This window comes from Martes martes, assembly GCF_963455335.1.
Source record: "Martes martes genome assembly, chromosome: 7".
In the NCBI taxonomy this organism is placed as follows: Eukaryota; Metazoa; Chordata; class Mammalia; order Carnivora; family Mustelidae; genus Martes; species Martes martes.
In genome coordinates this window covers 100,638,207-100,665,838 of record NC_137894.1, presented here as the reverse complement: position 1 = coordinate 100,665,838, position 27,632 = coordinate 100,638,207, and the positions used below count along the sequence as shown (strand labels likewise).

The 27,632-nt window shown below is 40.4% G+C and overlaps 2 protein-coding genes across 2 annotated transcripts in view; one reads left to right on the top strand and one right to left on the bottom strand.

Moving 5' to 3' along the window:
* Positions 1–2,788, bottom strand: part of CGRRF1 (cell growth regulator with ring finger domain 1) — a 30,985-nt gene extending 28,197 nt beyond the window's left edge. Inside the window, exon 1 of the mRNA XM_080809498.1 lies at positions 2,582–2,788. Within this exon, the coding sequence (XP_080665624.1) occupies positions 2,582–2,685 (104 nt within the window). The 5' untranslated portion in view covers positions 2,686–2,788. The remainder of the gene's footprint in view (positions 1–2,581) is intronic.
* Positions 2,789–13,639: 10,851 nt separating this feature from the next.
* GMFB (glia maturation factor beta) lies at positions 13,640–27,178 on the top strand. The gene is made up of 7 exons (XM_080807334.1): positions 13,640–13,767; positions 17,560–17,656; positions 19,473–19,522; positions 20,162–20,211; positions 20,697–20,779; positions 21,786–21,859; positions 23,479–27,178. Exons 1-7 carry the CDS (start codon positions 13,765–13,767, stop codon positions 23,548–23,550), a joined length of 429 nt encoding a protein of 142 aa, XP_080663460.1. The 5' UTR covers positions 13,640–13,764; the 3' UTR covers positions 23,551–27,178.
* Positions 27,179–27,632: the final 454 nt, after the last annotated feature.

Here is a 27,632-nt window from a genome sequence, read left to right as displayed (position 1 = left end):
TGTGGTTTAGAGGTGCTGCCCCAGATTCACAAAACAGAATCTAAAGGGGTGCTACGAAGCTGAGGGACAATGGCTTAATAACCTGTAGTCAAGAGGAAGCAGGGGGCAGCTGCAGAGTCAGGGTCCCCGATTATATGAAACTGTTAAAGGATGTATGGCATTTCCTTTCTGCATAGCACCTGGCAAATAGCAAGAGCTTAATAAATGTGAGCTATTAGAGCTCACAAAACCACCAAGAGTTAAAGAGAAATACCATACTTCAGTGGCACGATTCTTTGCTATTTGCTATTGGGATTCGGATGTTCTGTTCTTTCTCCACTCCCACACAGTGCAAGCAGACAAGGAGAACAGGAGAAAGAAGCAGTGGAAAAGAAAATCAGAGCAGTACTGAGATAATGGCGAAGACACAAAACCAATAGGGATTATATTTTGGGAGGTTAAAAAAACATGACACAGGTGAAAAGCATAGTGGATTCAGGGGTTTACCTTCTGTCTGGGGTACTATTAGAAAGTTGCTTTTATGAGATCTAGATGGTTTTCTTTGTTTCTATTCAATGTATCCGTTGCCTTGGCTCATGTTAGCAAATAAACACTAGTAAAAAGTTTATCTATATAGACAAAGGTAACCCAGCTAAAGGGATTGGTTGAGTTAGGTTCAAGATAACTAGATAGAAAGTGATTGGGACTTACATGGTTTCAGCAATACTTAGCCCAGACTTCCAAAAACTCTAGTTATCTGGCCTTCCACCCTTCAAAGTCATAACCAAATGGAGTGGTTAGGCAGTCATTATGTTTTCAAAACAAGTCTTAAACTTGGCAGAGCCAGAATTTGCATCTAGGTCTGTCTGACTCCAAAGTCTGTCTCTTAACCAGTACAAACATGAGGTTCCTGACTACCCTTACCCACAGATAATGCCATCATTAGCCATCTGGCCCTCACTCATTTTCCTCTTCCCAATACTATACCTAAGATATCTAATTATCTGGCCTACAGAAAATTAATTTTTTTAAAGATTTTATTTATTTATTTGACAGCACAAGCGGGCAGAGGGGCAGGCAGAGGAAGAGAGAGAAGTAGGTTCCCTGCCAAGCAAGGAGCCTGATGCGGGGCTCAATCCCAGGACCCTGGGATCATGACCTGAGCTGAAGGCAGCTGCTTAACTGACTGAGCCACCCAAGAAAATTTCTTTGTATCCCCAAGAAAATTAAAATTTAAGGATATAATGCAATGATCAACTAGTTACCTATTTTTCTTAATGGAGGAAAATCACATTTCTTTGAGAGAATAACACTGACATTCTAGTCATTAAGAAATCCTGTGTTAAGACTGCTTTACTCACTCAAGCAACCAAGTTGCAAATTCCAAACTTTCTTGAAATGAACACTAAATAGCAGTGAAATTTGACTAGTCAAGAATAACAAATTGTGTAAGACTGGTCTTAGTCTTCTCCCACCCACAAACAAGGAATTTTGTGCTCAACAGCTGGCAGGGTGAGGGGCAGTATGGAAATATTAAGACTGGGCTTAGTTTCTCAAGAAGGCATATAGTTTCAGAAATTAACAAGGGCTTGTTTCCTTTCTGTAAAGTAATACTATATATGTGTTCAAAGGGTATTTTAAGATTCGTTTTACACAGGCAGATCTATTCACTAACACGCTTCCTCTGTCTCTCTGTTCATGCTGTACCCCTGAAATGCCTTCTATTCTCTACCATACACACTTAACTTCATTTATTTCTCAAAATACTGATTCCTCGAAATCCAACTCATGTCTCCCTCCGCAATGGATGAATTAGTAAGATGGTTTCAACTAGCTGTATTTATAAGGCTTCTCTAAACATGATACAATGGCATCTCCTCAAAAGAGAAATTTTAGAACTCTGAGCTAGAAGAATTGCTCAGGGATTATCTAACAGTCTATTCTCCCTGTCTCCAACGCGTAAACTGCCCCTACCCGTTAATGTAACTTATCTCAAAGGTCTTTTCCAGCTCTAAAATTACGACTTCACAGTTCCACCGACTAAATATTACTTCAAAAGGCGTGGAATGTATCTAGAAACCATTAAATTCTCAAACGGTAACGGAGTTCAGTTATAAGTTACTCTCAAAGATCTGAGGCCAAGTCTTCAATTCTGGTGAGAACAACAATCAGCTGTGCTTACTGTCCACGTCTGTGCACTGTACCGCAGGTGACCGATTCACTCCGGGCACACCGTAGGCCCCAATCCGGGACAGAAGCCTGCTGGTCAAGCACTCTATCCTAACACCGAGACCAGGCCCTGACAGACCGCTTTATCTCTTAGAAACAAAGCTGGGTAAAATACCTCGACCCGGCACCACCCCCAGATACCCGCAGCGACGGGGACGACACAGCGATGCAGAGCAGTGATGCAGGTGCACACCGCACCTTGTTTTGCTCCCGGAGCCAGTCGGAGTTCGCGACACCAGCTCCCTAGGCGCCAGGCACCCCAGCCCCGCAGGATCCCCCGGCGCCGATGCACCCCTCCTCCGCTGCCCTCCGCGACCCCACTGCCCCAGCTGTCCGCCCCTACGTCCCTTGTTTCTAACCATGGGGCACTTACCATCCCAATACCAGGCCGGTGGTCACGATGAAGCAGGTAAAGACCACTGCGATGTAGAAAAGCGGCGAATACTCATACAGCGTTACCAGAAACACCGCAGCCATCAGGATGTCCTAAACTGAGCCAAGCTTCAGCCGCCCAGCCCGGCCCACCCGGCCGGGGTAAAAGCCACTACGGCGCCTCGGAGCTGACAAACTTTGCGGATACGCACTCGCCCAGGGTTCTAGGGCTAGACGTTGGGGCAACCTCGCCGGCTGCGGGAGCCGGAGTGCCAATCACGACGCCGCCTGCAGGTCTCGCCCCGCCCCTCCTGCTCCCGTCCCGAGCTACTGGCTTCGCAGAGGGGCGGTGCCCGGACTGACTCACGGGATTGGTACCTGGAGAGCGTCCGTCTGTCCTAGCGGTGAAGGCTTTTCTGCGGCAAATTCTAAACACGCATCGCGGCCAAAGCTGTCCAAGGCTCGGGTAAGGTTTTTCTGATGACACAGAGAGGAGGCACGGTCCGAAATCCACGTCACAGAGTCTAAATCCCGTATATTGGATCCGCGGCAAATTTGAGAGGAGGACAAGAGCCGGCATCTTGGGTTCTACAAAGCGAAGTAGTCCCGCACCTGCTCTTGTTTGATCTAGAAAAGTTACTATTAGAAACTAGGAAAGACCAAAAGGACTCTCACAAGCAGTTTATACGAGCCTTGTCGGCCTTCTCAAGTTGGATTTAGTGATAGAGGAAAATTAGCGTTGCGTATCGAGATTCTCATAGAAGTACATCAACTGTCCGCCCACTCCCCTTCCTTTTCTCCTCCCCCCACCGCCCTCAAATCAGAATTAGATATTTGAATATTTTCTATTCATTTTTACTTTAACAATAATTTAAAATATGTATGTATGTCTGTATTTTTTTACCTAGAAGAAGCCTTTAAGTAAAGAAAGGAGCGAAATGCTTATTCCTTCTCCTCCTCCCCGTTCAGCCAGCTCCATCAAGGTAGCCTCCCGGGAAGTCTCTCACACCTCCCCTGAGAGCTCCGCGGTTTGCGTTTAGCTCTTGGCCACACCCAGTTACCACAGAGACCGGGGAACGTAGTCTTTTATTCTGAGCAGCAACACCCCCTGCTACAAATTAGGGTTTTGTTATCAAGAAAGGGACAGAGGACCATGGAGTAGATAAGTAGTACCCCCTCCACACTCCCAAATCACTAGTAAAATCAATGCTGGAGAAAGATGAGATAAATTTGTTGTATGGCTTCACACGTCTTTTGGCAAAAGATCCTGTATTGTATGGAGTAGTGTATATGTTGTTGTATATGTATGTAGTAGTAGTATATGTATGGAGTGATGCTGTGTAAGCAATTTGGTTCAACAACATAATTTTTAACAACTACATATATGATAGTATATAGTTTATCACTGGACAATTTTTTTTATTATAAACAACACTGCAATGAACATTTTTTTAAAAAGATTTTACTTATTTATTAGAGAGAGAGAGAGCACAAGCAGGGGAAGAGGCAAAGGGAGAGGGAGAAGCAGGCTCCCCACTGAGCAGGGAGCCGGACAGGGGGCTGATCTCAGGACCCAGAGATCATGACCTGAGTGGAAGGAAGATGCCCAACCCACTGAGCCACCCAGGTGCCCCTGCAATGAACATTCTTAAAGCTAAATCATTTCCTTAGGTGAATTCCTAGAGGTGGAACTTTTAGTTCAAAAAGTTTGTACATTTTAAGCCTTTAGGGAAGCAATGCTCTCCAGAAATATTGTGCTGATTTATGCTTCCACACTTTCATCCTCAGTTTTGCGATCATTTGATATTGTCACTTAAAAAACTTGGCCAGTGGGAAAGACAATTTTATTGCAATAAACGATAAAGAGTTTTCATAATGAAAACAGGGAATTCCAAGTTAAAGTGGCATATTAAACATATGCCTATAATTTTGCTCTCTCCCCAAACTCTACTAAAACTACAGTAAAGGGATGTAAAAAATAAATCAACAAAAACAAGAACAGGAAATAAAATAACAGCAGCACATATTGGAAGGTGGAAAACAGCTGAACAAGGATTATTCACTAACCAGACTCAAAACCGACTCAACTTGATTTACACTGAAGAATTCTCAAAAGGAACAGGAACTAACACAAATTTGGATATCTGCTTTGGATATCTGGATATCCATTTGGATATCTGGATATCTATTTGGATATCCATTTGGATATCTGCTACAACTATTCAAACTTGTCACTTTACTTCCAACATTGATTCTTTCTAACATATAATACACAATACACAGTGCTGGCAAAAAAAAATTTTTAACATGTATCTTCATTTTTAAACATTATTTTATTCCACCATCTCAAATCCTTGATTGCCATGCTATATATCCTTGAAGATGAAGTATTAAGTTCCTTGTTTGACATACCCACCCACTTACCTCTTACTCATTCACAAAATGTTTATTGTCAGGTATGTGCCAGACACTGTAGAAGGCATTAGGGTATAATAATAAGACAAAATGACAGATCTCTATTCTAATGGAGTTTATCATCTAATGGAAAAGACAAACGTTAATCATAGAACCTTGGGGGTGCCTGGGTGGCTCAGTGGGTTAAAGCCTCTGCCTTCGGCTCAGGTCGTGATCCCCGGGGTCCTGGGATCGAGCCCCGCATCGGGCTCTCTGCTCAGCGGGGAGCCTGCTTCCTCCTCCTTTCTCTCTCTCTGTCTGCCTCTCTGCCTACTTGTGATCTCTGTCTATCAAATAAATAAATAATAATTTTTAAAAAATCAAAGAACCTTGAACAAAATATAAAGGCAAAATTATAATAAGTGCTATTAAAAAGAGATACATGAGCTATGAAGGCATATAATAGGAGAATGGTGAAACATAAGGAAAATCTGGAAAACCTTCCCTGAAAAACAGGTGATTGAGCTGAGAGCTGATGGAGAGAGGAACAAGAGGGGAGGAAAGGAACAGGAGGGGAGAAAGAATTTAGGACAAAGCTCTAGCATGTGCAAAGGCCCTAAGGTGGGAGATATCATAGCACACCTGAGAAAATGAAAAGCCAATGTGACTAAAGCATGGAGAGTGAAGAGGAGCATGTGGGTTATGAAAAGGAGAGATAAGTAGGGCCCAGACCATATGTGAGTCTTCCTATTTTAACTACTCAACTGTACCCTTAGAGCAATGAAAAGCCACTGATATGATTGAAGAAGGGGCATGTTATGGACTGAATTATGTCCCCCTAAAATTCATATGCTGAAGTTCTAGACCCCAGTATAACTTATTTGTAGATGGAGCCTTTAAGGAAGTAATTAAAGTTAAGTGGGGTCATAAGGGTAGGATGCTAATTCAATAGGACTAGTACCCTTATAAAAAAAGAGAGAGAGAGAGAGAGAGAGAGAAACCAGAGATTGCTCTCTGTGTGCAAGTGTATACAGAGAAAAGTCCATGAGGGACACAGTGAGAAGGCAGGTGTCTGCAAACCAAGGAGAGTGTTCTCTCCAGAAAACCTGCTGGCACCTTGATCTTTGACTTCTCACCTCAGGGACTCTGAGAAAATGAAATTCTTTTGTTTTAGCCACTCAGTCTGTGGTGTTCAATTATGGTAGCCAGGCATAATACAGGGAGTGACATTCTGTTTGCATTTTCAGTCACTTTGGCTCTTGTGTAAAAAACTTATTGGAAGGAGGTTGGGATGGATATAATTGAATATGGGGATATCAATTAACAGATTCTTTAAAAAGTCCAGGCAATTTCAGCTCAGGTCATGATCTCAGGGTCCTGGGATCAAGCTCTGCATTGGGCTCTCTGCTCAGTGGGAAGCTCCCACTCCCTCTCTCTCCCTGCCTTTCTGCCTCCTTGTGATCTCTCTCTGTGTCAAATAAGTAAATAAAATCTTTAAAATAAATAAATAAATAAATACAATACAATAAAAAGTCCAAGCAAAAGTATTAGTAACTCTAACTAGGATAGTGACGGAGACTTGCAGTGAAGTGGATTATTAGTTAGAAATTATTGCATTTGTAAGTGACAAAACTTGAAACAAAACAGTAATTCACTTGAGATAGAGATGTATTTCTCTTTCAGGTGAAAGTCTGGAGGTGGGCCAGTGCAGGACTGATACGGTGCACAGTGCAAGGGACCCAGGCTTCTGTTTCCTCCACCATGTGTAGCCTCCATTCCCAAGGTCACCTCATGGTTCAAGATGCGTGTTGTAGCTCCAGCCATCATTTCTATATTCTTGCTACCAGGAAAGAGGTAAGAGAGGGAGAATGAGAATACTTCTGTTTAAGGAAACTCTAAGGAGGCACCACTCATTCCACTGGCCACAACTCAGCCTCATGTCCACTTTAACAGGAAGGAAAGTTGGAAAGTACAGTCTCTGTTCAGGGCAGCCTCCTCTACCGTTGAACGCTATTGCTTCTGTTCAAGGTGGTGCAGAGCCAAGTGCAAATCCCAGGAGGGGCAGAGGGAGAGGGCAAATCTTAAGCAGCCTCCACGTGCTCAATCGAGGAGGTGAACAATGATGTGGGGCTCCATCTCACAACCCTTAGATCGTGACCATAGCCTAAATCAAAAGTTGGATGCTTGACTGACTAGGCCTCCGGGCACCCCTCCTTTCCTTCTATCTTAAAGAGAAAGTGGACTACCAATTTCAGTCTCTTCAGCTTCTCCAATACCATACCTATTTGGATGCTTTACTCCAACCCCCTCCTTCATCCACCCCCTTCCCATTCTGAGAATGCAGCCCAGAGGGGAAGCCTTCATCAGTACAGTATGGCCTGCTGTACTTAGTCAAGCCCCACCTTCTTGCCACGCTTCAGCACATTGGAAGGGAAAGACTTCCCCTCCTTAACACTCTGCAGATACAGGCCTTCTGTCCTGGCCTCAGTTTCCTCTACCACATGGCATAGACTGAATGCCACTTTGAATTTTGCCAAGATCTGGATTTTGAATTGTTAGTGGGGCTTTAAAATTTTATAAAACCTTTCCCTGTAGTTTCTGGCTTTTTCTAGATTACTGTGTTTCTGGGGATTCAAAAATCCCATTTTGGTAGCCAAAAGCTGCTTGCTTTCCTCTGCATTCCCAGCATCACAGTTCTGTTTATCCTTTGAGGCTTATGCATGCTTCTGACTGACCAAGGAGAAAGTCTCATAAGAGAAATGCAAGTAAATATTAACGTGTTTTTAAAAATTATTATCTGCATTATATAATTTTCTTGGAGCTGCTAACCCTTTCATTTTCTATGGTCTTTCTATAGCCTACATTATTTCTTGGAAGGGCAAATTTATGTCTATGTGAAGATACCAGTAGGAACATAATAATCATCATATCTCTGAGTTTCAAACTTTGAGACAATTGCCCAACAGAACTGAGAGAATGTGCAGTTGGGTATAATCCCATAGACAGGAATTGTGAAAAATCTTGTATGTAGTACCTCGGCATAACCTGACTCTTAGTAGTCCATTGAACTTCCAAGTCCCTCTAGTAAAAACTTGTCATGGTCTTAGCTGTTGGGCTTCATCATCTATGTATATACTATGTGACGGGAGGCTACCTGAAACTCATTCCAACTGAGCTGACACTGATGATTTATGTGGTACATGGTCTGTGGCCCAAAGCTTAGGACATTCATCTAGGACAGTGTTTCTTGACTGGGGATGCTTTTCCACCTCTGTGCCCTGGCAACATTTGGCAATGTCTGGATGCATTTTGATTCCCAGTGAGGGAAGGTGCTCCTGGCCTCCAGTGCAACCCCCATGCCCCTAGGCCCCGTATTGATGAAGTTCTAGAACCTAGGTGAGGTTCAGTGGGCTGAGGTCCAGAGCCGATGACCAAGAAAGAATTCTTGAGACATCTTTGGTGCAAAATGGTGGTTTATTAAAGCACGGGGACAGGACCCATGGGCGGACAGAGATGCTGCCCTGGGGATGTGAGGAGTGGCTGGTTATATACACAGGAGTTAGGTAGGTGAGGACAAAGGGGGTGTTCAGAAGGGCTACCAGGGTAAAGAAGACTGTCAGGATATTGAAGGCCTGGTTACTATCAAGCCAAGGCCATTTTCCCTCTAATGATACAATTGGGAGTCTCCTGGTGGAATGTCTCATTCCTGCTATCAAGCGTCCTTGTTAGTGAGATTTAGGTTTAGAAGAAATTTAACTTTATTTACTTATCCTTATACCTCAGCCTCCTTCAGTTTTTATGGAGGGGAGGGTGATGTTAGAGCTTGAGGAACTGAGTTATGTGCCTCTGGAAATTGGGCTATTGATAAGGTAACTTCTTTGTTGTAAATCTCAAGGACATTTGTAAACCAAGGGAGACCGCTGTCTTGCAGGATTGTGATCTCTGCAAGTTAACTATTTGTTTTTCTTTTAGGGCAGTTAGAGGTGCCCGAGGAATGTCACACATATTACTGAGGGGAGCGGGTGGAGAGGGGGTGCAAGGTACCAGCTTTTGCTTTGTCCTCAGCCAGCTTCCTGCTCCCTCATCAGTATGGCATTTGGAATTCTGCTAAACCCCCTACAATGCACAGCACACTGCACCCCACAACAAAGAATTATTTAACTCCAAATGTCAATATTGCTAAGTTGAAAAACTCTGAGACAGAAAATTCTTTTTGTTCTGGGCACTTCTCATCAAATAAATCACTGTTTCCATATTGGTCCAGGCCATGTCTTCCCTGGATTACCACAGTTGCCTCCTAAATGGTTTTCTTGCTTCTCTATCTCCCATAGTCTATTCTTTTAAAATTTGTTTTACTTTTTAAAAATTTAATTTGTCATGTACATACAGTAAAATTCGTTACATCTCATGTACAGTTCTGTGAGTTCTAACAAATGCCTAGAGGTCATTATTAGCACCATTAGGTCAACATTAGCACCATCAAGGTACAGAATGGCGGCTCAATTTTCCAAGTCTTTATTATGCTCTTTGGGTCTGTCCCTCCCAGGAGCCACTCCGGGGTTAATCTGAGTCTTGGCAATGGCTTATATTGTAGGTAAGTTCTCTAGTCTTAGCTGTGCTTCTGTGGGTGTGTTCTGCACACATGGACCTGGGGTGTGTGCCTGTTGTCTGTTTCAAACCCTGCTCTTCAGGACTTCCCTTACATACTTGGGCTCCCTTATCCTGTTCTGGTCTGAAAGATGGGGCTCTCCATTCTACACTGTTGCACAGTTCTGTGTGACCGAGCCTGTCCTGCAGATAAAATGGTAAGAGAAAAAGAAGAAGAAGAAGAAAAAATAACCGGCACACCTTCTTCACTACGCACAACAGGACCCCTTTCCAAATTCCTTACAGAAAGATGGATTTTCTCTCAGGTTTTAGGGCAGTGTTCCTGCCCTGCTGAGACAAAGCTAATGATTTTGGCAGTTGGTGTTATTCTCAGGGCAGGGCAATGAGAGGAAAAAAGGGGAAGGGGTAAGAATTCCTTCCACATTTCTCCTGTCCCACAGGCTTCCCTGATCCAGCCTGCTCTCCTGTCAGGCAGTGGAGGAGGAAAAAAGAACAAGAAAATTCACTGTCACCCTACTGGTTATGCTTCAGGTTCTACCTTCTTGTGGTGGAAGACCTAAAATTAAGGTCTTCTGTTATGTGCGGTCACGACATTAGGTAACATTGGATAAGACCTAAGTTCAAGTTCTACTCCCTACTCTGTTCACGTGGATAAGGTCCTCTAACCAGACAATCCTCATCATGCGGACCAGGCACAGTGCCTGCTTATTCTTCAGGGGCAGGCTTCAGGTTCCCCCGCCATCCTGGGCACCACACCCTCTTTAAGCCTGTCTCACACAGACTAGTTTTTTGTTCACTGTGTTCCCAAGGGCAACTCCCTGGCCCTGCATGGCATCTGGTGTCCCCCTCCCCCAGACTGAGTATATTTGATGAGGAAACTACTGTCAGTCTCATCTGCCTAGTGTTGAGAGTTATGTGTTTGGCTATCTGTATAACCCCGGGGCAGGAATGCTCCTTCACAAACAGCAAGAAGAGGAGACCATCAAAACATTTCCTTCTTCAATTCACTGGCTAGTTTGTTATTATTTACTCTTTAGAGTCCTCAGGTAGTTGTGTTTTTATTCCGTTCAGAGATTTTTAGTTATAATCAGTGAAAAAAAAGGGATTGTAGCTTGGTTACTCCATCTTGCTGGCTCTGGAAGTCCCTCTGTCCCTACAGTCTAACAAAACAGCAGAAAAGGATCTTCTTAAAAGGACACTAAGTCAGAATGATCCTGCTAAAATGTGTGACAGTCCACATCACTCCCCTGCTCAATGTCTTCAATAACACTCTATCTTCACTCTGTAAAAGCCAGAGTCCTTATGATCATTTACAAGGCTGTAAGATCCAGCCCTCCAATCCCTCTATGACTTCATCTATAACTCATCCCAGCGCATCTACTCCAGTCATTTGATTGCTTTTTTTGTCCCCTGTAATAGCATATATGCTTCTGCCTTTTGGCCTTTGCAGTGTTGTTTCCTCCATGTGGAGTGTTCCTCCAGATATCCACATGGCTAATCTCCACAGCTTCAAATCTTTGTTCAGACATGACCTTCCTTTTTTTTTTTTTTTTTAAGATTTTATTTATTTATTTGACAGAGAGAGATTACAAGTAGGCAGAGAGGCAGGCAGAGAGATTGAGGGGGAAGCAGGCTCCCTGCTGAGCAGAGAGCCCGATGTGAGGTTGGATCCCAGGACTCTGAGATCATGACCTGAGTCAAAAGCAGAGACTTAACCCACTGAGCCACCCAGGTGCCCCAGACATGACCTTCCTAATGAGAAGTAGGACAACTACCCTATTTGAAATCACAAATCCCTCCTCCCCTGCACTCCCAATCTCTCATTTCCTATCCCCTCCACACACTAGTTACCTTCTAACATACAATATTGTTTACTCATTTTTTATTCTTGTTTTCTGTTACCTCTTCCTCCCCATTACAGTGTTAGTTCTGGGATGGTCGGGATGTTTAATCTGTTTAGATCTTGGTGCCCAGGACAGAGCTGATTACATAATAGGCCCTCATTAATATTTATTGCTGGAATAAACAGGTGGGAATATATAAATAATACAAATATACTTTAGCAGGCCTGCTATTACAGAGTAAAAAGGACTTAGAAAAATTCAGGCCAGAAAAGGTTATTCTAATTCTGATCCTCCATCAATTTTTACTTAGAATACCCCTTTACCATTGACCTTGATCTTGTCTTCATGTCAGATGCTTCCCAGGGATAAAACACATTTCAGTGACTTCAACGCATCTTAGTATCGATAGGTTCTTCACCTTTTTATACAAGTTAGCCAAGCAGAAAAGTTTTGGAAAACATCCTGGAACTTTGTGCCATACCCCCACCCACCCGCTTCATGAATAACCCAAGTCAGATGGCATTTTCAAACCCCATTTAAAATAGCTGTAATATTTTTTGTGGTTAAAACATTTGAATAGAATGAGTTAGAAGTTTCTGTACATAGTCTATATTAATTTTATACCTCCCATAAAAGAAAATAAATCACATTTTTACCAGTGTTCTTATCTTGTCAGTACACCCAGTCCAGCCTTTCTTTGGTTTGCTATAAAACCAGCCCATTTCATAGCCAGTAACACTTGGGAAACACTAAAAAACCAGAATGAAAGGGGAGGGGAAAAAAAAAACAATGGGTTTTCTTTTTATCGGGTGTGATGTTATGTAGCTTAATGTTAAATTTTTCACCATTTCCTCCAATTTCTCTTATAGATAGAGAGAGAGAGAATTGGGGGGAAAGATGCAGAGTTCATGGGAGAATCTCTGTTAAAGTCGAATATAATAAGCTGATGGACCACTAACATCATTTTCTCTTCCATCATTTGTTACAGATAGTATGTGTCAAACTTACCGGTCCCCTTCTAATAGTAAAAAGTATTATGGGGGCAGATCACTATGAGAATGTAGTTGAGCTGTGGAATTTCTTAAAGCTAATACTTTTTTCTAATTTATGAGCAAAGGTAGATATTGTCAGTTATGTATTTTGAGCCCTGACTTAATGTTATTTATTAACATGCTAACAAGTCATTAAATGATATCCTGCCTCAGGGAGTTTTTTTTTTTTTTTTAAGATTTTATTTATTTATTTGACAGAGATCACAAGTAGGCAGAGAGGCAGGCAGAGAGTGGAAGGGAAGCAGGCTTCCCACTGAGCAGAGAGCTCGATGCGATGCCGGGCTCGATCCCAGGACCCTGAGATCATGACCTGAGCCAAAGGCAGAGGCTTTAACCCACTGAGCCACCCAGGCGCCCCTAGGGAGTTTCTTTATTGAAGGCAGAACTGCATGAATTTAGAGTTCAAACTTTGCTTCTTCCAAACTACTTTCCTCACCACATTCAAAAATCAGCTTGCTCCCGTAAGTTCGCATCTCCTACAGAAACTTCTTAAAGTGTCATTACGTTGTGGTTCGTAACACCTACAGAGACAGCAGTCATCATTCAATTACATTTCAATAAACAAACACCGTTGAGAAAAGGAATGTATTCATCCAGTCCTGGAAAGTGGTGGGGATCCGGGTTGGGGTGTTCAGAGAGGGTGGGAGGAAAGGCAGGCGTGCCTACGTTTGAGAGTCCGTTGAGGGACCTGGGGGCTTTGGTTTCAGTTCTGGAATGGGTTGAACTCCATGCTCAAAAATACAGTGGAGGGGCACTTGGGTGGCTCCGTGGGTTAAAGCCTCTGCCTTCAGCTCAGGTCATGATCTCAGGGTCATGGGATCGAGCCCTGAATCGGGCTCTCTGCTCAGCGGGGAGCCTGCTTACCCCCCTCTCTCTCTGCCTGCCTCTCTGCCTACTTGTGATCTCTGTCTGTCAAATGAATAAATTAAAAAATATATATATACAGTGGAGAGTTAAATTTGGAATGTAGGCTCTGGTCAATGTACATACTTGCCATTGAAACGACTGACTTGACTTAATTATGTCAGCATGAAATTGCTCTCAGAGTTTGGCTAAAGCAGACAGAACCTCCTTTCCTAAAAGGGGCAGGAACGAGCGGGGGCTCGCGTTTCGGCGAATTTTGAGCCTCGCCTCCCGCCGTCCGCCGTCACGTGGCGGCCCGCCCCGGCCGCGTTGATGGGTGGGGGCGACTCTGCCAGGCGCCGGGGCAGGAAGGGAGGCGGCCGCCGTGCCATTCTTAAAGGGGCCCGAGGGAAGGCGAGGAGCCGCTGACGGCCGGAAGGAAAATGGTGAGTTGCCGCCGGGAGGGCGGGGGCCGGAGGGATGGGCCGGCCAGCCAGCCGGGCTCTCCCGTTTGCCAGAGCCGAGTTCGGCGGGGCTGCGCTCGGGGTGAGTCGGCGGTCGCTTCCGCCCCGGCTGCTGGCGCGTGCCCACAGCTAGGGACTTGGCCTCCCTCCGCCGCCGCTGCCACCCCGCCTAAGGGCAGCATCCTCCAGCCGGGCCTGGGGTCGACCTGCTCAGCGGATCTTGGGACTGGGGTGCAGCCAGTACAGCTAGGTTATCCTCGCCCGGTGTTTCTGGATGGAGGCTTCCAGCTCCTGAACTGCAGGGTCGGAGGGGCCAGGGGTCTGGCACCTCGAAGGGCTGCCCCAAACGCCAGTTTATTTGCCAGGACCCGGGCCAGGCCTGAGGGCAGACAGGCGCTGAGCACCTTCCGCCTGGCGGCCTTTGCAGGAAGGGCTCGAAATTTCAGATTCCATTCTCACGGCCTCGCCTTAGCTTCTGTCTCCTCCTACCCCGGCCTGCCTTTAAGGATTTTTACGTATTGCTTTCTTCCAGTTAGGGCAATTGGAAATCTTCTGACCTACGGTTTTGGTTCTTAGCCTTGAAGTGACCGTCAGAAGCTTTAGTTTGTTCTGGGGGCTTTCTCTTCCGGTGTCGAATGGATTGAACCCCTAACTCAAAAATAAAGTGGAGAATTAAATAAATTGCCTAACAAGAATTTGCTGGGTCTTTTCCTACCGGGTGTTTAAATATGCTCCTTTCTCTGATTAGAAACAAAACACAATCCCCCACTGTCCTATGTCTGACCTCCCACTCATTTCTCAACCCACCTCCATCTAATAGATCTTGTCATGGTCACCAAATCCAAGGGACTGTCTTCAGTTCTCATCTTTCCTGACTTTTCATCTGCTTTCTAGGCAGTTGACTGCTCTCTCCTTTTTGAAGCATTCTTTTCCTGCACGCTTTCCCTTGGCTTCTCTTTTTTCTCCTACTTTTCCTGTTGGACCATTTGTGTCCCATGCAGATTTTTCTCCTTACCTGAATATCACATGTAGGAGTTCTAGGCTCCAGTCTAATGCTTTGTTTTCCATTCTGTATTCTTTCCATCTTTCCTTACACTCATAGCTTCAGTTAACTCCTATCTGTAAGCAGATGACTTGTGAATTTTTATCACGCTTGCTTCTGAGATCCAGTCCAGATCTATATATCCTATTATTATTTTAGTTATCCTCTAGGAAGCTTTTCTCCACTTGGGTGCCCCAGAGCCACCTCAGTTTGTCCAAAGTAGAACTCGTGCTCTTGCCCTGTAAACCTGCTCTTTGCTCTTCCTCGGTGTTCTTAACTCAGTGAAAGCTATTGTATGGTCTATTACACAAGTGGGAAGCTTCCCAGTCACCTTGATAACCCTTTTTCCTAACTCACCCGTCCAATACCCCATCTGTCACTAGCACCTTTAGTGTTAGCTAGAGATCAGGCTTCAGCTGGTTGTTTAACTTTGGGGAAGAAACGACCTCTCTAACCCTTAGTTTCTTGCAAAATGGAGATAATAGAACAAACTCATCCTAAGGGATTGTTTTGAGTATGAGAGGAGATGCATGTAAAGGATATCGCACTGTGTTTCTCTCATGGTGTTTAATACATGTTAACTGTTATTAACAGTTATTTCCCTACTTCTGTTGATCTCCATCAGCCTAAGCTACTTTTCATCTCTCCTTTGTACTAAGCTTGCCAAGTAACTAGTCTTGCTTTATTCATCTTGGCACTCTGCCTGTTTCCTGCATGCAGATCTGGTCACGTTTCCCATCACTACTCTGCTTAAAACACTTTAGTGGCTTCCCATTGCTCATCGGATAAAGACCAAAATATGACCCACTGGGCCCTATGTGGTCCAGCCCCTGCCCAACTTCCTGTTATACCATGTTCCAGCTCATTCTCTGTGCTTGAGTCATGCAGGCCTTTCATTAACTTAGATGTGCTATGATCCCTTTAATCAGAGTCTATGCATAGGCAGTTTTGGTTCTCCAGATACCTTTTTCAGGCAGATCTTTTGTGACCATGGTGTTTTTCCTCAGTCTTAAGTTCTCGTAGCAGCCTTTGTTTCTCCTGTTTAGTTCTTATCACAGGTGCAAACAAGTATGTTTTCTTACGTGATCCTTTTGATGTAGGTCTGTTCTGTATAGACTATATTAGAAGCTCCCTGAGGGCAAGCCCATATTATTTATTTATTTTATACGATATAATTTTATACGATTGTATACCCAGCACTTAGCACAGTGCTTACACTCACTAAAGTGTTCCTGACATGGATAAACCATTAGGTGAGCACTTGAGTTCAACACTGCACTTAACTGTTTGTTGTTTGTGGGGGTGGGGGGTTCGGGGTGGGGGCTTTATATATGAAGAGATCAAAGAATGTGGACCTTGTTTGGTACCTGACTCAATTAAACCAACTGCTGGGGAAAAAAAAAACAAAACATTGAAGGGAATTTGAATCCTGTTTGTTTGTTTGATACTGGAATTATTGTTAGTTTTTTAAGGTGAGATAATGTTATTGTCCTTATATTCTTAATGTCACATACTGTCATTTTAATGATACATACTAAAATATTTATAGTTGAAATAACTTTGGGCCTTTGCTCTGTGACAGTCCATCAGGCAATGTGGAGAGTGATCATGCGATAAGATTGACTGTGTGTTGAAATGTTTGAAGCTGAATTATAGGTGCATAGGGTTCCACGATACTATTCTCTTGTATGTGTTCAAAGCTTCACACATTGAAAAAAGGAAAAAAAAATCCATGCTTGTGTTTACAATCAGTAATACACTTGCATTACAATGAGAAGAGTCATTTCCTTGCCACATTTCTGAAGAAGAATCTCTTACATTTTTTCGTAATTTGTAATAGCTGCTTTTAGTTGTTTTTTTTTAAAGATTTTTTTTATTTATTTGACAGACAGAGATCACAAGTAGGCAGAGAAGTAGGCAGAGAGAGAGAGAGGGAAGCAGGAGCCCTGCTCAGCAGAGAGCCCGATGTGGGGCTCGATTCCAGGACCCTGGGATCATGACCCCAACCCACTGAGCCACCCAGGCGCCCCTGCTTTTAGTTTTTATATTTGTTTCATATGGTTTTGTTTTCATAGTTCCCCCCCACTTTTTTTCTTTTTTAAATAATCTCTACACCCAATGCGGGGCTTGAACTCATGACCCCAAGAACAAGAGTTGCATGCTTTACAGACTGAGCCAGCCAGGCATCTCGCTTTCATAATTCTCAATAATTCTTTTTTTAAAATTCCTATAGTCATTTCATTAAGATATAAAATGTTATTGGTCTTTACTCTTGTCTTTCATACTTTATTTGTATTTTTTCATAGTTGTGAGACACAAAAATGAACCAAGGTCTTAGTAATTCAAAGTATAATAAAGATTACTTTCCTGCATAGTGCAAAAATGTCATACTTTGTAACAGCAGACAGTGATCCTTGAATTTCCTATATTCTCTTCCTATATGATTCTGATGAAGTTGCACATTATTGTATCTAGTTCTTTAAGCTATTTATTAACCAAAGAGAAAGTTAAAGCGTAGCCTAGGTGTAAGATGAACAAATGTGTATAATTTAGATACAAACGTTGGTAGACTTAAAACCTTTTTAAGTATTCATGTGTTTCATGTTAACCCACATAATTGTGACATTTGTAGATGTCAGTGTATGTTTTTAAAGGTATTAAGTTTTATAACTTTAATACATACTTGTACTGAAGTTACGGTGTTTTATACATGATTTTTTTTTCTTTTCTAGAGTGAGTCTTTGGTGGTTTGTGATGTCGCTGAAGATTTAGTGGAAAAGCTGAGAAAGTTTCGTTTTCGCAAAGAAACGAACAATGCTGCCATTATAAGTAAGCTAAATGTGATTGCCTCAGATACATGGTCTTCATTGATTTTTTTCTTGTAGCTACATTGAATAAACTGAGCCATTAGGAAATAATTTGCCTTCTTCTGTTTTAATCTTCCCCCTTTTATTTATTTATTTATTTAAAAAAAGATTTTATGTATTTACTTGTCAGAGAGAGAGAGAATGCAGGTGCACAGGGGTGTGCACAAGCAGGGGGAGTGGCAGACCGAGGGAGAAGCAGGCTCCCTGCTGAGCAAGGGGCGAGGGAATGGGGACTCCATCCCTGGACCCTCGGATCATGATCTGAGCCAAAGGGAGAATCTTAACTGACGGAGCCACTCAGGTGTCCCTTTGCCTTGCTTTTACATCCCTTTAAAAAGTAAGTAACAGCTGTTACCTCAGAACAGAGGTGGAGTGTCCTACCTCTCTCCTCAGCTGCCTGTACAGCTCTGGAGAAGATGATCTTAGCCACCTGGTCATTGTAGTGACCCATCCAACTCCATCCTTTAACTTCTCAGGAGGCTAAAAATTGCCGGGTCATTCAATCTCAGCCAGAAACCTTTGCCTGCACCTAAAATGTTAAAGTGTTCGGCATTGTCTTCACAGTGATTTGAGGCCTTATTTCAGTTCTTGATTTGAGCCACTAGTTTCATAGAGATTACTTTTAAGTGTCACTGACTTCTGACAGTGGAAAGAATGATTTGCGCGTTGCCTCTCCCACTGTGAGCTTATCTGATGTTATGCAGATTTCTTTTATATTCTTAAGTAGTATTTAATATGTGGGGTAGGGATTTAGAAAGATGAAAGAAGGGCAAGGGGGTAACAGTGTAGATCTCTATAGACTATACTTAACAGAGAGGCATCTAGCAGATGTGAGTTAATGAGGTAGTGACAACTTGTAATGAGTTTTGGGCACCTGGGTGGCTCAGTGGGTTAAGCCTCTGCCTCAGCTCGGGTCATGATCTCGGGGTCCCGGGATAGGCTCGTGTCTGGCTCTGCTCGGCTGGGAGCCTGCTTACCCCTTTCTCTCTGCCTGCCTCTCTGCCTACTTGTGGTCTCTCTCTCTGTCTCTCTGTCAAATAAATAAATTTTTAAAAATCTCTTAAAAAAAACCCCTACAATGTAGGCAAACAGTTCTTAAAAGTGAAAATTCGTGTCCGTGCTTTTGTGTTGTGAAAGGTAAAGCTATTTGAGACCTTAATATCTTACAGAATTTACTATGAAATTAGTGTAAAACCAAAAATGACCACCTTTTCAGAGTAATAGAAAGAATAAAGGCATAGATTATCTAAACATATGTCAGCTTGGCTTTGGATTATGTTACGTATATTTGGATATGGATCTCACTGCTATTTGGTAATCCACTATCTCATAATAATCCCATTGCTCTATGAAGTCTTGACTCTGGAGAAGCTGGGAATTGGTGGTGGTTCTATCTTAACTCCTGGTCTGCTTGTCCCTTGCAGTTCTAACCAGGTTACATAGACCAGTCTCATTTACAGTCACCCTTTCGGACCTTATTATGTAGGAAGTTGCATTTGAGTTACAGAATTCTTCAGATACTCAGAAAATGTAAGGAGTTGACATAAAATTGTAAATACGCAAATTAAGTGATGGAAATTGTGGGTAAAAGCCTTTAAATGCTGACTGCTTGAAAAGCAGAGCTAGCTAATAGACCGTAAACGAAACTGCAAATGAGGTTTATGTTTGTGTTTCTTAATGTTTTAATTTTAGATGCCTGAAAAAGGGCTGAGATTCTGGGTTGGGGAGATCAAGGTCCATCAGAATCACAGTTTGCTTACACTGTATTTTTATTTTAGTGAAGATTGATAAGGATAAGCGCCTGGTGGTACTGGATGAAGAGCTTGAGGTTTGTTTGATCAGCTAAGTACATTTTTATAGTTAAGCAATTATTATTGCCTTAGAGTTGATAGGTTAGTTACGTGTACTTTTACAATGAGTCTAAATAAACGCTCATTATGCATGAAAAGCCTGTGCTAATTATTAGGTAGCATGTTGTCTTGCTAATTGTATCACCTTCTTTAAAACATTACTGAAATCCAGTGTAATAAGTGATAGAAGATAAGGCTGCATGTCTGGTGTAACTTCTCAATTGGTTGGCCGGTAATTAAAAACTAAAATGCTATAACCTAAGCACTTAGTTTGTCAAATTAAGTAACTAATTTAGACTGAAAAGAAATTCACTTTTTCCCCCTAAATCAGACATTGATGTTTTTTTGATGGTTGGCTTATTATCTTATTCAGTTACTTCCTGATAGCTGGAACATGAGCACAACTATTTTGTTAATAAATGGAACTAAACTGAGTGGGCTTTCAGTGGATTGAGGGTTGAGTAATCTCAGGTTATATACAATTTAGTAACATAAGATTTTATGTTGTGGTATATGGTTATGAATTTATATCTGTTAGTAGAATGGGTGCTTGGAATATCTCTTAAGGATTTAGGGGTCAGAAAATGCTTACAAGTTGTTTTTCTTTATGATGCCAGGGCATTTCACCAGATGAACTTAAAGATGAACTACCTGAACGACAACCTCGATATCCTTTTCTTAGTGCTTTAAAAAGATTTGTTTTCTTTAGCGGTTAGAATTTTATTTATGAAGTTGGTTTGTTCAATTTTTAAAAGTTCTGTATTTTACAAAATTTTCTCCTACACCATGATCACAATCAAAAAGTGCACACATATTGGACTAAGAAAAATGGGAAATTGACATACTAGTGGGATGAATTATTTCCTTTTTAAAAAATTCCCTTTATTATTATGTGTTTACAGTAAAAATTTAGAAAAAATCCATACTTTTAATAAATTTATTTTTGACAGATTATATGTTTTTATACCTTATCTTTGGGGCTCATGTATACTTTTGTGGAAAGATAATGATAATAAAGGTATGGCTCAAAAGGAGAGGACAGAAATTTACCACTCACTAGCTCTCCAGGTGTGTATTTTCTTTCAAAACTTTGTTGGTAAGTACTTGTGTCAAATAGAGCAGTAATTTTAGTTTCTTTAACTTGAGAAAAACCTTCATTGTGTATAGTTATAAATACCAACATGACGATGGAAGAGTTTCATATCCTCTGTGCTTTATTTTCTCCAGTCCTGTTGGTGAGTGAATTTCTGTGAATAGTGCATGTTTGGTTCTGATCTAATTAAACCATTTTTCCAGGAGACAAATTTTGTGCTTGTTTTAAAGATGTGAAGTGTTGAATAACCTAAATAGAGTTACGTGTGCATGTGCCCGTGAATTCATCCCTAGAAAGAAGTGGCTATAAAGCGTCGTCTATTAGAACTTGCTTGTTTTCTAGGATAAATTTCTAGAAGTGTAATTGTTTGGTCAAATCATACATACATTTTAAGGAATGTAAAATGTAGCGACATTTTAAAACAACATACATTTTCTTTTTAGGTTTCATTTATAAGTACATGAACTTCATGTATAATCATGATATATATTTGCATTTATCTTTAAAATAGTACTTAATGATGATATGCCTGTAACCTTACAAATAGTCCGAGAGTAGCTAACGTTGGATATTGAAGTCACTTCCTGTTATTTAAGATATATCCATTATACCCAGAACTCCCAGTACTACTACCATTTAAGCCCACAGTAAACTCTCCAAACTCTTCTCTAAACTTTACTACTTGTATCATTTACTTAACACTTAAAATAGCTACAGTACTTTTTTAACTTAATATGTAAGCAGCCTGTAACTTTTTTCCAGAGCGGATCTCCCCACACCTGATCCACCACCATTCCCAAACCCATATATGTTAGGCATCCATAAAACTGATCTTGATATTTAATGTCAAAATTAAGATTGTGCTGAAAAGTTTTTAAGTATTTACAGAGGTCTAAAAGATCGGCAGAGATCTAGCCACATTTATTTTTATCAACCCCAGGGACTTGTTTGTCATTTAGCTATGGCTCTGTGCAGGCAGTATGCAGTGTTAAGACTTTTGAAGTACACCCATACACAGTTAGACTGAAGCTTTCTCTAAACCTCAGAACATAAGAAAATCCTGAATGTGTCATTGTAGAAGAACAAAATGAAAACCCATCACTTTTTCAAACTCTTAAGTCTCATTTCTATACTAATCTCTTTTCCAGGGTGTAAGCCTGAACAACAGATGATGTATGCTGGGAGTAAGAATAAGCTAGTCCAAACAGCTGAACTAACTAAGGTGGTATTTGTGTTTGACTTGCTTGTTGAGATAATATTTTCTCTGATTATTAGAGCATTAGCTAAAGTAAGCTGAAGAGTTAGGTATTTTTTATTCAGGTGAATGTTATTTAGAGCAGTAAACCTAAAAGAGTTTTACTGTTTGGAAATAGAATGATAGAAGTCTTTAATCAAAGTATGTTTTTTGAACGGAAATTATAAGTTGATTAGCAGAAATCATGTTTAAAATATAGGCAGCTTGAGAGAAGTCACTGCCATTATTCAATCTATTTTGAGTTTTTCATCTTCTATAATATAGTTTCTAGTAGATAAAAGTAAGCATTGAAGCTTCTCAGAGCTCTTTACCATGGGCTCAATGAACCACATTCTGTGCAGGAATTCCATATTATGTAGTTAACTGTATATTGTTCCCAAGTCTGAAATTGTTAAGAATACTTACTAGCTTTATTAAGCTAGACCGTTCTGTTTTTTATGAGACAGTTTCCTTAAAATTTAACATGCCCCCATTGTTTTACGGCATTATTGAAGTTTAACGGTAAGAGGGGTACATATTCTCAAACTTTATTTAACGTCCATATATTAGTTTAGTTGAAGAAAGTATATACTTTTAAGGTTTTGAGATGGGATATTACATCACTAAAATAATATTAAATAACCTTTCCTTTCAGGTTTTATTTTAAGTACAGCATCAGTGTTTTCCCCTTTAATGTTTAACCATGAGCCCATGAGATGTCTTTAAGTGCCCTCTGCCTTTTCCCTTTAGCTCATGTAATTGTCATTGACACCAACAACTTATAGACACTACTTTTTCTCATTTTTACCATTGGAATACCCTGGAATTGCTCTAAGAGGGTTGGGTGATTAGGAAGGAGCTCTGTTAACAGCCTCATTTCCATTCTTATCCCAGGGCACACCATCAAGTGCTGGTATTAAGGCATTACAATTTATAAGTTACTATTATAAATAATCACATCGAATCCTCACCACAGTCCTGAGGTTGATGGTGTTATGCCTGTTCTGGAGATGGGAGAACTGAGGTTCAGAAGATGAAAGACTTGCCCTGGGTTGCATAATAGTAAATGACACAGCTGGGTTTCAAACCCATCCTTTCTGCTCTCTTACGTTGTTTCTGTAGAGCCGTTATACTTCCTGGGCCTGTGTGTGCACAGATTCTTGCAGAGATTGATGGCTGTGGACCTGTAGTCCATCCTTTTCAGCACAATCTACAGCTTGTCTTTCCTCCAACTATGGAAGACCAGCATATGTTCTTCCATTTCCTAACTAACTAGATTGATTTTAGTTTTGTGTACTTGGGGTATCTCTTCTAGCGGGTGAGATGTACAGAACTCTTAGAGTTCATAGATTTGATTCATAGATTCTTTTAGAATATTCATAGCTTTTAAGAGAGTTTTGGTTTTATGCCATCTTACTGCTAAACTTTGGTAAGTCAGTACTTAGCATTTAAAAAAAGTAAGGGTATATCTAATTTACAAAGATAAGTCCTGACCAACATGAATGAAAGGAAGGAGAATTGGGTATTTAATACTCACATATACAATGTGTTTGATTTTTTTTTTTTTTTTGAGAGTGTCAAAGTATGACCTAATGTTTTTTCTTAAGGTATTTGAAATAAGAAATACCGAAGACCTAACTGAAGAATGGTTACGTGAGAAACTTGGATTTTTCCACTAATGTGAACTTCTGTGTTTCTAAAGTATTTATGTATTAACCTGACCATACTGGAACCAGACATAAATACTTATGCCTAAAAATGCACTGTTACTTACAGTTTGTTTTCCTGCAGTAAAGAAAAATTATTCATTTGTTCAAAGTTTGAACAAAGGGGAAATCATCTTCATAGTAATGAAACTTTGTAAAGTGTTTCCTTATATTTGTAATTGTTAGGTGGACTACTTCTCTCCAGGGACTTTTTGCACTCTTGTGACTAATTTCTATAACCTATGGTTCAGAATTTGTTACTATTTACAGACACCATTGGAAAGTGGGTATAAGATTGTGATAGACAACAGTTGCCTCCTTTTGACAAATACTGGATATTAGCAGTTTATATATGAAAATAGCATATTATCACTTGTCAAATCTTTACAATTAATTTGGGGTAAAAGACTTGAATGACCCAATACAGAGCCATGAAAAATAATTCACTGTAGTGTAAGCTGCATTACAGGTACACTTGTCATCAATTCCATACCTTCTGTGGTTTCCTGTATCTTTTAAATCAAGTGCAGAAACTTTGTTCATCAATCATTCATTCTTAAGGTCTGGTGTTAGATTTTATAGTAGTTATGGCTATTATGTTTTCTTCTTACAGAAAATAGTATCGTAGTCTTGGAAATTGATAGATTGGAACTAATCAAGGACTTCATTCCTGGTTGTGTCATAGCTAGTTTTGCATCTAGGTTAATAACACCTTATTTATAAAGCACCTCTTAATGTTGTCCTGTGAACACAAGTTATTTTAAATGTGTTAATACTGTGCCTTTGATTTGTTAGCTTTAAAGTTAGTTTAAGACTTTTACACTGCCAGTATTCCAGATTTGGTGAAATTAATACTTTTGTAAGGGGTCCAAGTAAAACAATTTTCTAATGTGTGTATCTGAAATTTGTAATAAAATCAACTTCATATTTTTAAAAATTCCAACTATCTGCTTGCATTGGTGAATATATGGCAGTTGAAAGTTATAATTTGGGGTATATTTATGATTACCTTTGTGCCATAGGAAAAATTACTTAAAACCTTGGCCAGAGTTAATAACATTAACACATTAATAGAAATTGCATCTTCTATCCTAAATGTCAGAAGATATTTTGAACTGGACATCCGTCTTGTTGGCATCCTTGGCATAAAGCAAGGATTCTAATATATAGTGTACTTTAAGAACAACATACAAGTAACTGTTCAATATTAATTTGACAAAAGGTCTTAGGACTATAAAGAGTAACCAAATTTGGTGAGCAAATTCTTATATTAAGAATATCTTAGTCATTTCAAAACTATAAAGGCATTATTTTATGTCGGTGTATTTTTCATTTATATATTCTCTGCTTTTTTTTTTTTTAAGGTTTCTGTGCCAACACTAATAAAGAGGTAAAGATAGTTGGAATTTTCACAGTATTGACTCTTTTGTGGCCAACACTGTTTGGCTTCACTAATCTAAAAAACGGGAAGCAATAGGAAGTTAGTTGGAGAAGAGGAAGTGCTAGAGTGGGCATTTGTTTTGGTTAATGAATGGGAAGGATTCTTTATTCCGGTTTCCAGGGGGGTGAGAGAGAGGGAGAGAGAGAGAGAGAGACACCTTCACCCAGGAAGTTTACAAATTACGAATTCTTTAAACAGCTATTTTGATATGGGAGAATAATGCTTATAATTCTGTGGAAATGCAGATATAACCCAGGTGAATGAGAGTGTTTTTAATGTTTTTAAATGAAGGAAATGAGATTTCATTTTACCATGTTTGCAGCAATAAGAGAAACTAGTGCTGCAAGAATGTATTTTTTAATGAGGGTCTTTATTTTGTCTTGCATGTTTTAGTTGTTTTGTTTAGTTTTCAAATTTGAAAGTCCTCCATATTGTCAGAGGCTCCTGACTTCCATAAACAGAACTTAGTTCCCCTGTCCTCTAACAGGGACAAAGAGCTGTGATAAATCATGCTTTTTTTTAGCTTGTTTGACTCCTTATCAATAACACGTATTTTGCAAGACAACATGTTTTGGCTCCCTGTGTCCTAAAGGGGGATTAGGGAGATTTACACATCCAGTGCTCTAGAATGTTCTCAGACTTTTATGTAAACTTCCCTTCCATGTAATCAAATTTTGCATTCTTCTTTTCAAGTATATGTTCAATTTGCTCTCTTTTTCTGCCTTCTCTCATATAATAACTCCAGATTGGATAATTCCAATTTTTACATTCCATAGCTTTCTGGTGCAGCCATTCCCATTCATGTCGTAATCTTTCCCTTTTGGCATCAGCTTTTTCCTGGGAACCTCCTTCATGGTCTTCTAAGTCAGCATTAGTTTTGAAATTGTTGGCCTTGCATAAGTTCTGCATAGCATCTAATAGAGTCAACTAGTAATCCTAGCATGTTTTTAGTACGGTTTTGGTGGCAACATAAATGACATATGAAGAAAACTGTTCTCAGGTTACTATGCTGAAATTCCAAAATGTCAGAGTTTTGAATAGTCTTTGCTTTATTCTGGTATTGAAGCAATCATGATAGGAGAAAGGTTGTTAGACCGTTTTTGTTTAATTGACTTCTAAAATAAATGTTCAAATTGTCTATTTCTAAAAAGTCTACCAAATGCATAGTGCAGTTAAACATACTCTTGTTTAAGAGGGTGTTACTAAATTTTTTTATTACCGTTACAACCCTTTGTAGCAAAATGTCTGTCAGCACTTTTCTCTCCCCTTTTATCTCCTATTTTCAGGAGTCAAATGTAGCCATAAACTGTATCCTGGTCTGACACTTTAACTAAAAATTTCCAGTTAGAGGAATTAATTGCCAAATTAAATTTGGCTGTCTTTGTTCCCCACCTATATAGATAGTAAGGAAGGTATACTTAAAAAAACGTTTGGACTACTTTAAAACCTGAGCAATGTCATTAATCCATAATGTGGACTAGTGATGAATAGATATTTTCATAAGAGTTTAAATGCTGATATTTGGTGGAAGTAGAAAGTAACTTGTATTCTGTCAATTCAAATATTCTTAGTACGGTTGCTTTCCCTGTTTGTTCAATGGACTGATAATACTGGAATCTATAGAATTTGAGCCTTTACAACTTGTGTGAAAAAGTGTCTCAAACATTTCTGGACAAATCTTATTTTATATTTCTGGAAGAATGTAAATCTTCTTAGGTGACTTAACACCAATGGTCCCAAGTTGAATATTCTTGAGAAATTTGTTTCTTGTTATGCCGTTTGACATTTCAAATCAGTGACCATGTTCCTATAATATTCAGAACAACTATGTTAAGGTTGTGATAGAAGCTGTGTTTTCTTGCTTTTTGGAATATAGTTCATACACATATATTACTTGAATATTGTTTGAGATCACTAACTTGCCAGGGCAGTTCCCACTGATCTGGATGGTCCAATATAATCTCATTTAGGAGGCTTGAAACATTAATGGTTTAGTCTTGTGAATTTTAACAGTTCCCTGTCATCATTTAACAAACTCAACAACTGGCACAACTTCTTAAGCTGTGATTTCAGTCTCTGCTAGTTCATATTGCATGTTTATTTTGGACAGTCTTCTGTTAAGCATGGTGCTTGTACTGGTTTAAATAAAATGTTAACATGAAAGGACTTCTGGCTTCTCATTTTTTTTTCTCACCTCCTCTCCCTTTTGGAGTTACCATTACCTGCCTGGCTCAGTTGTGGCCTTTGCGTGAGCCACATGGATTCAGCAGTTCACTTTCTCTGGAAAAAACTGAGAGGCAAAATAAATAGGAACCACTTGTCAAAGATCGGAATGGGTGAGGGAAAATTTAACAAAGTTATAAAGATTTCTAAAACTTGTCCTGAGGCTAAAATGATTTGTTTGTAGTGGCAGAGGGCTTATCTCAAATGAGGAACCCTTTGCTCTCAAAGGGAAAATCATAAGTTAAAGGGGCTGTGCACTTCTAAGAAATCAAATTGAAGGATCTTTTATTGAATATAGTATGTCACTATTTATTAGACATCCATTGAAGGTCCATCTTGCCTTTGTTTTAGACTATTCTGCATGGTTTGTGTTTCATAGCTAGCTGTCAAG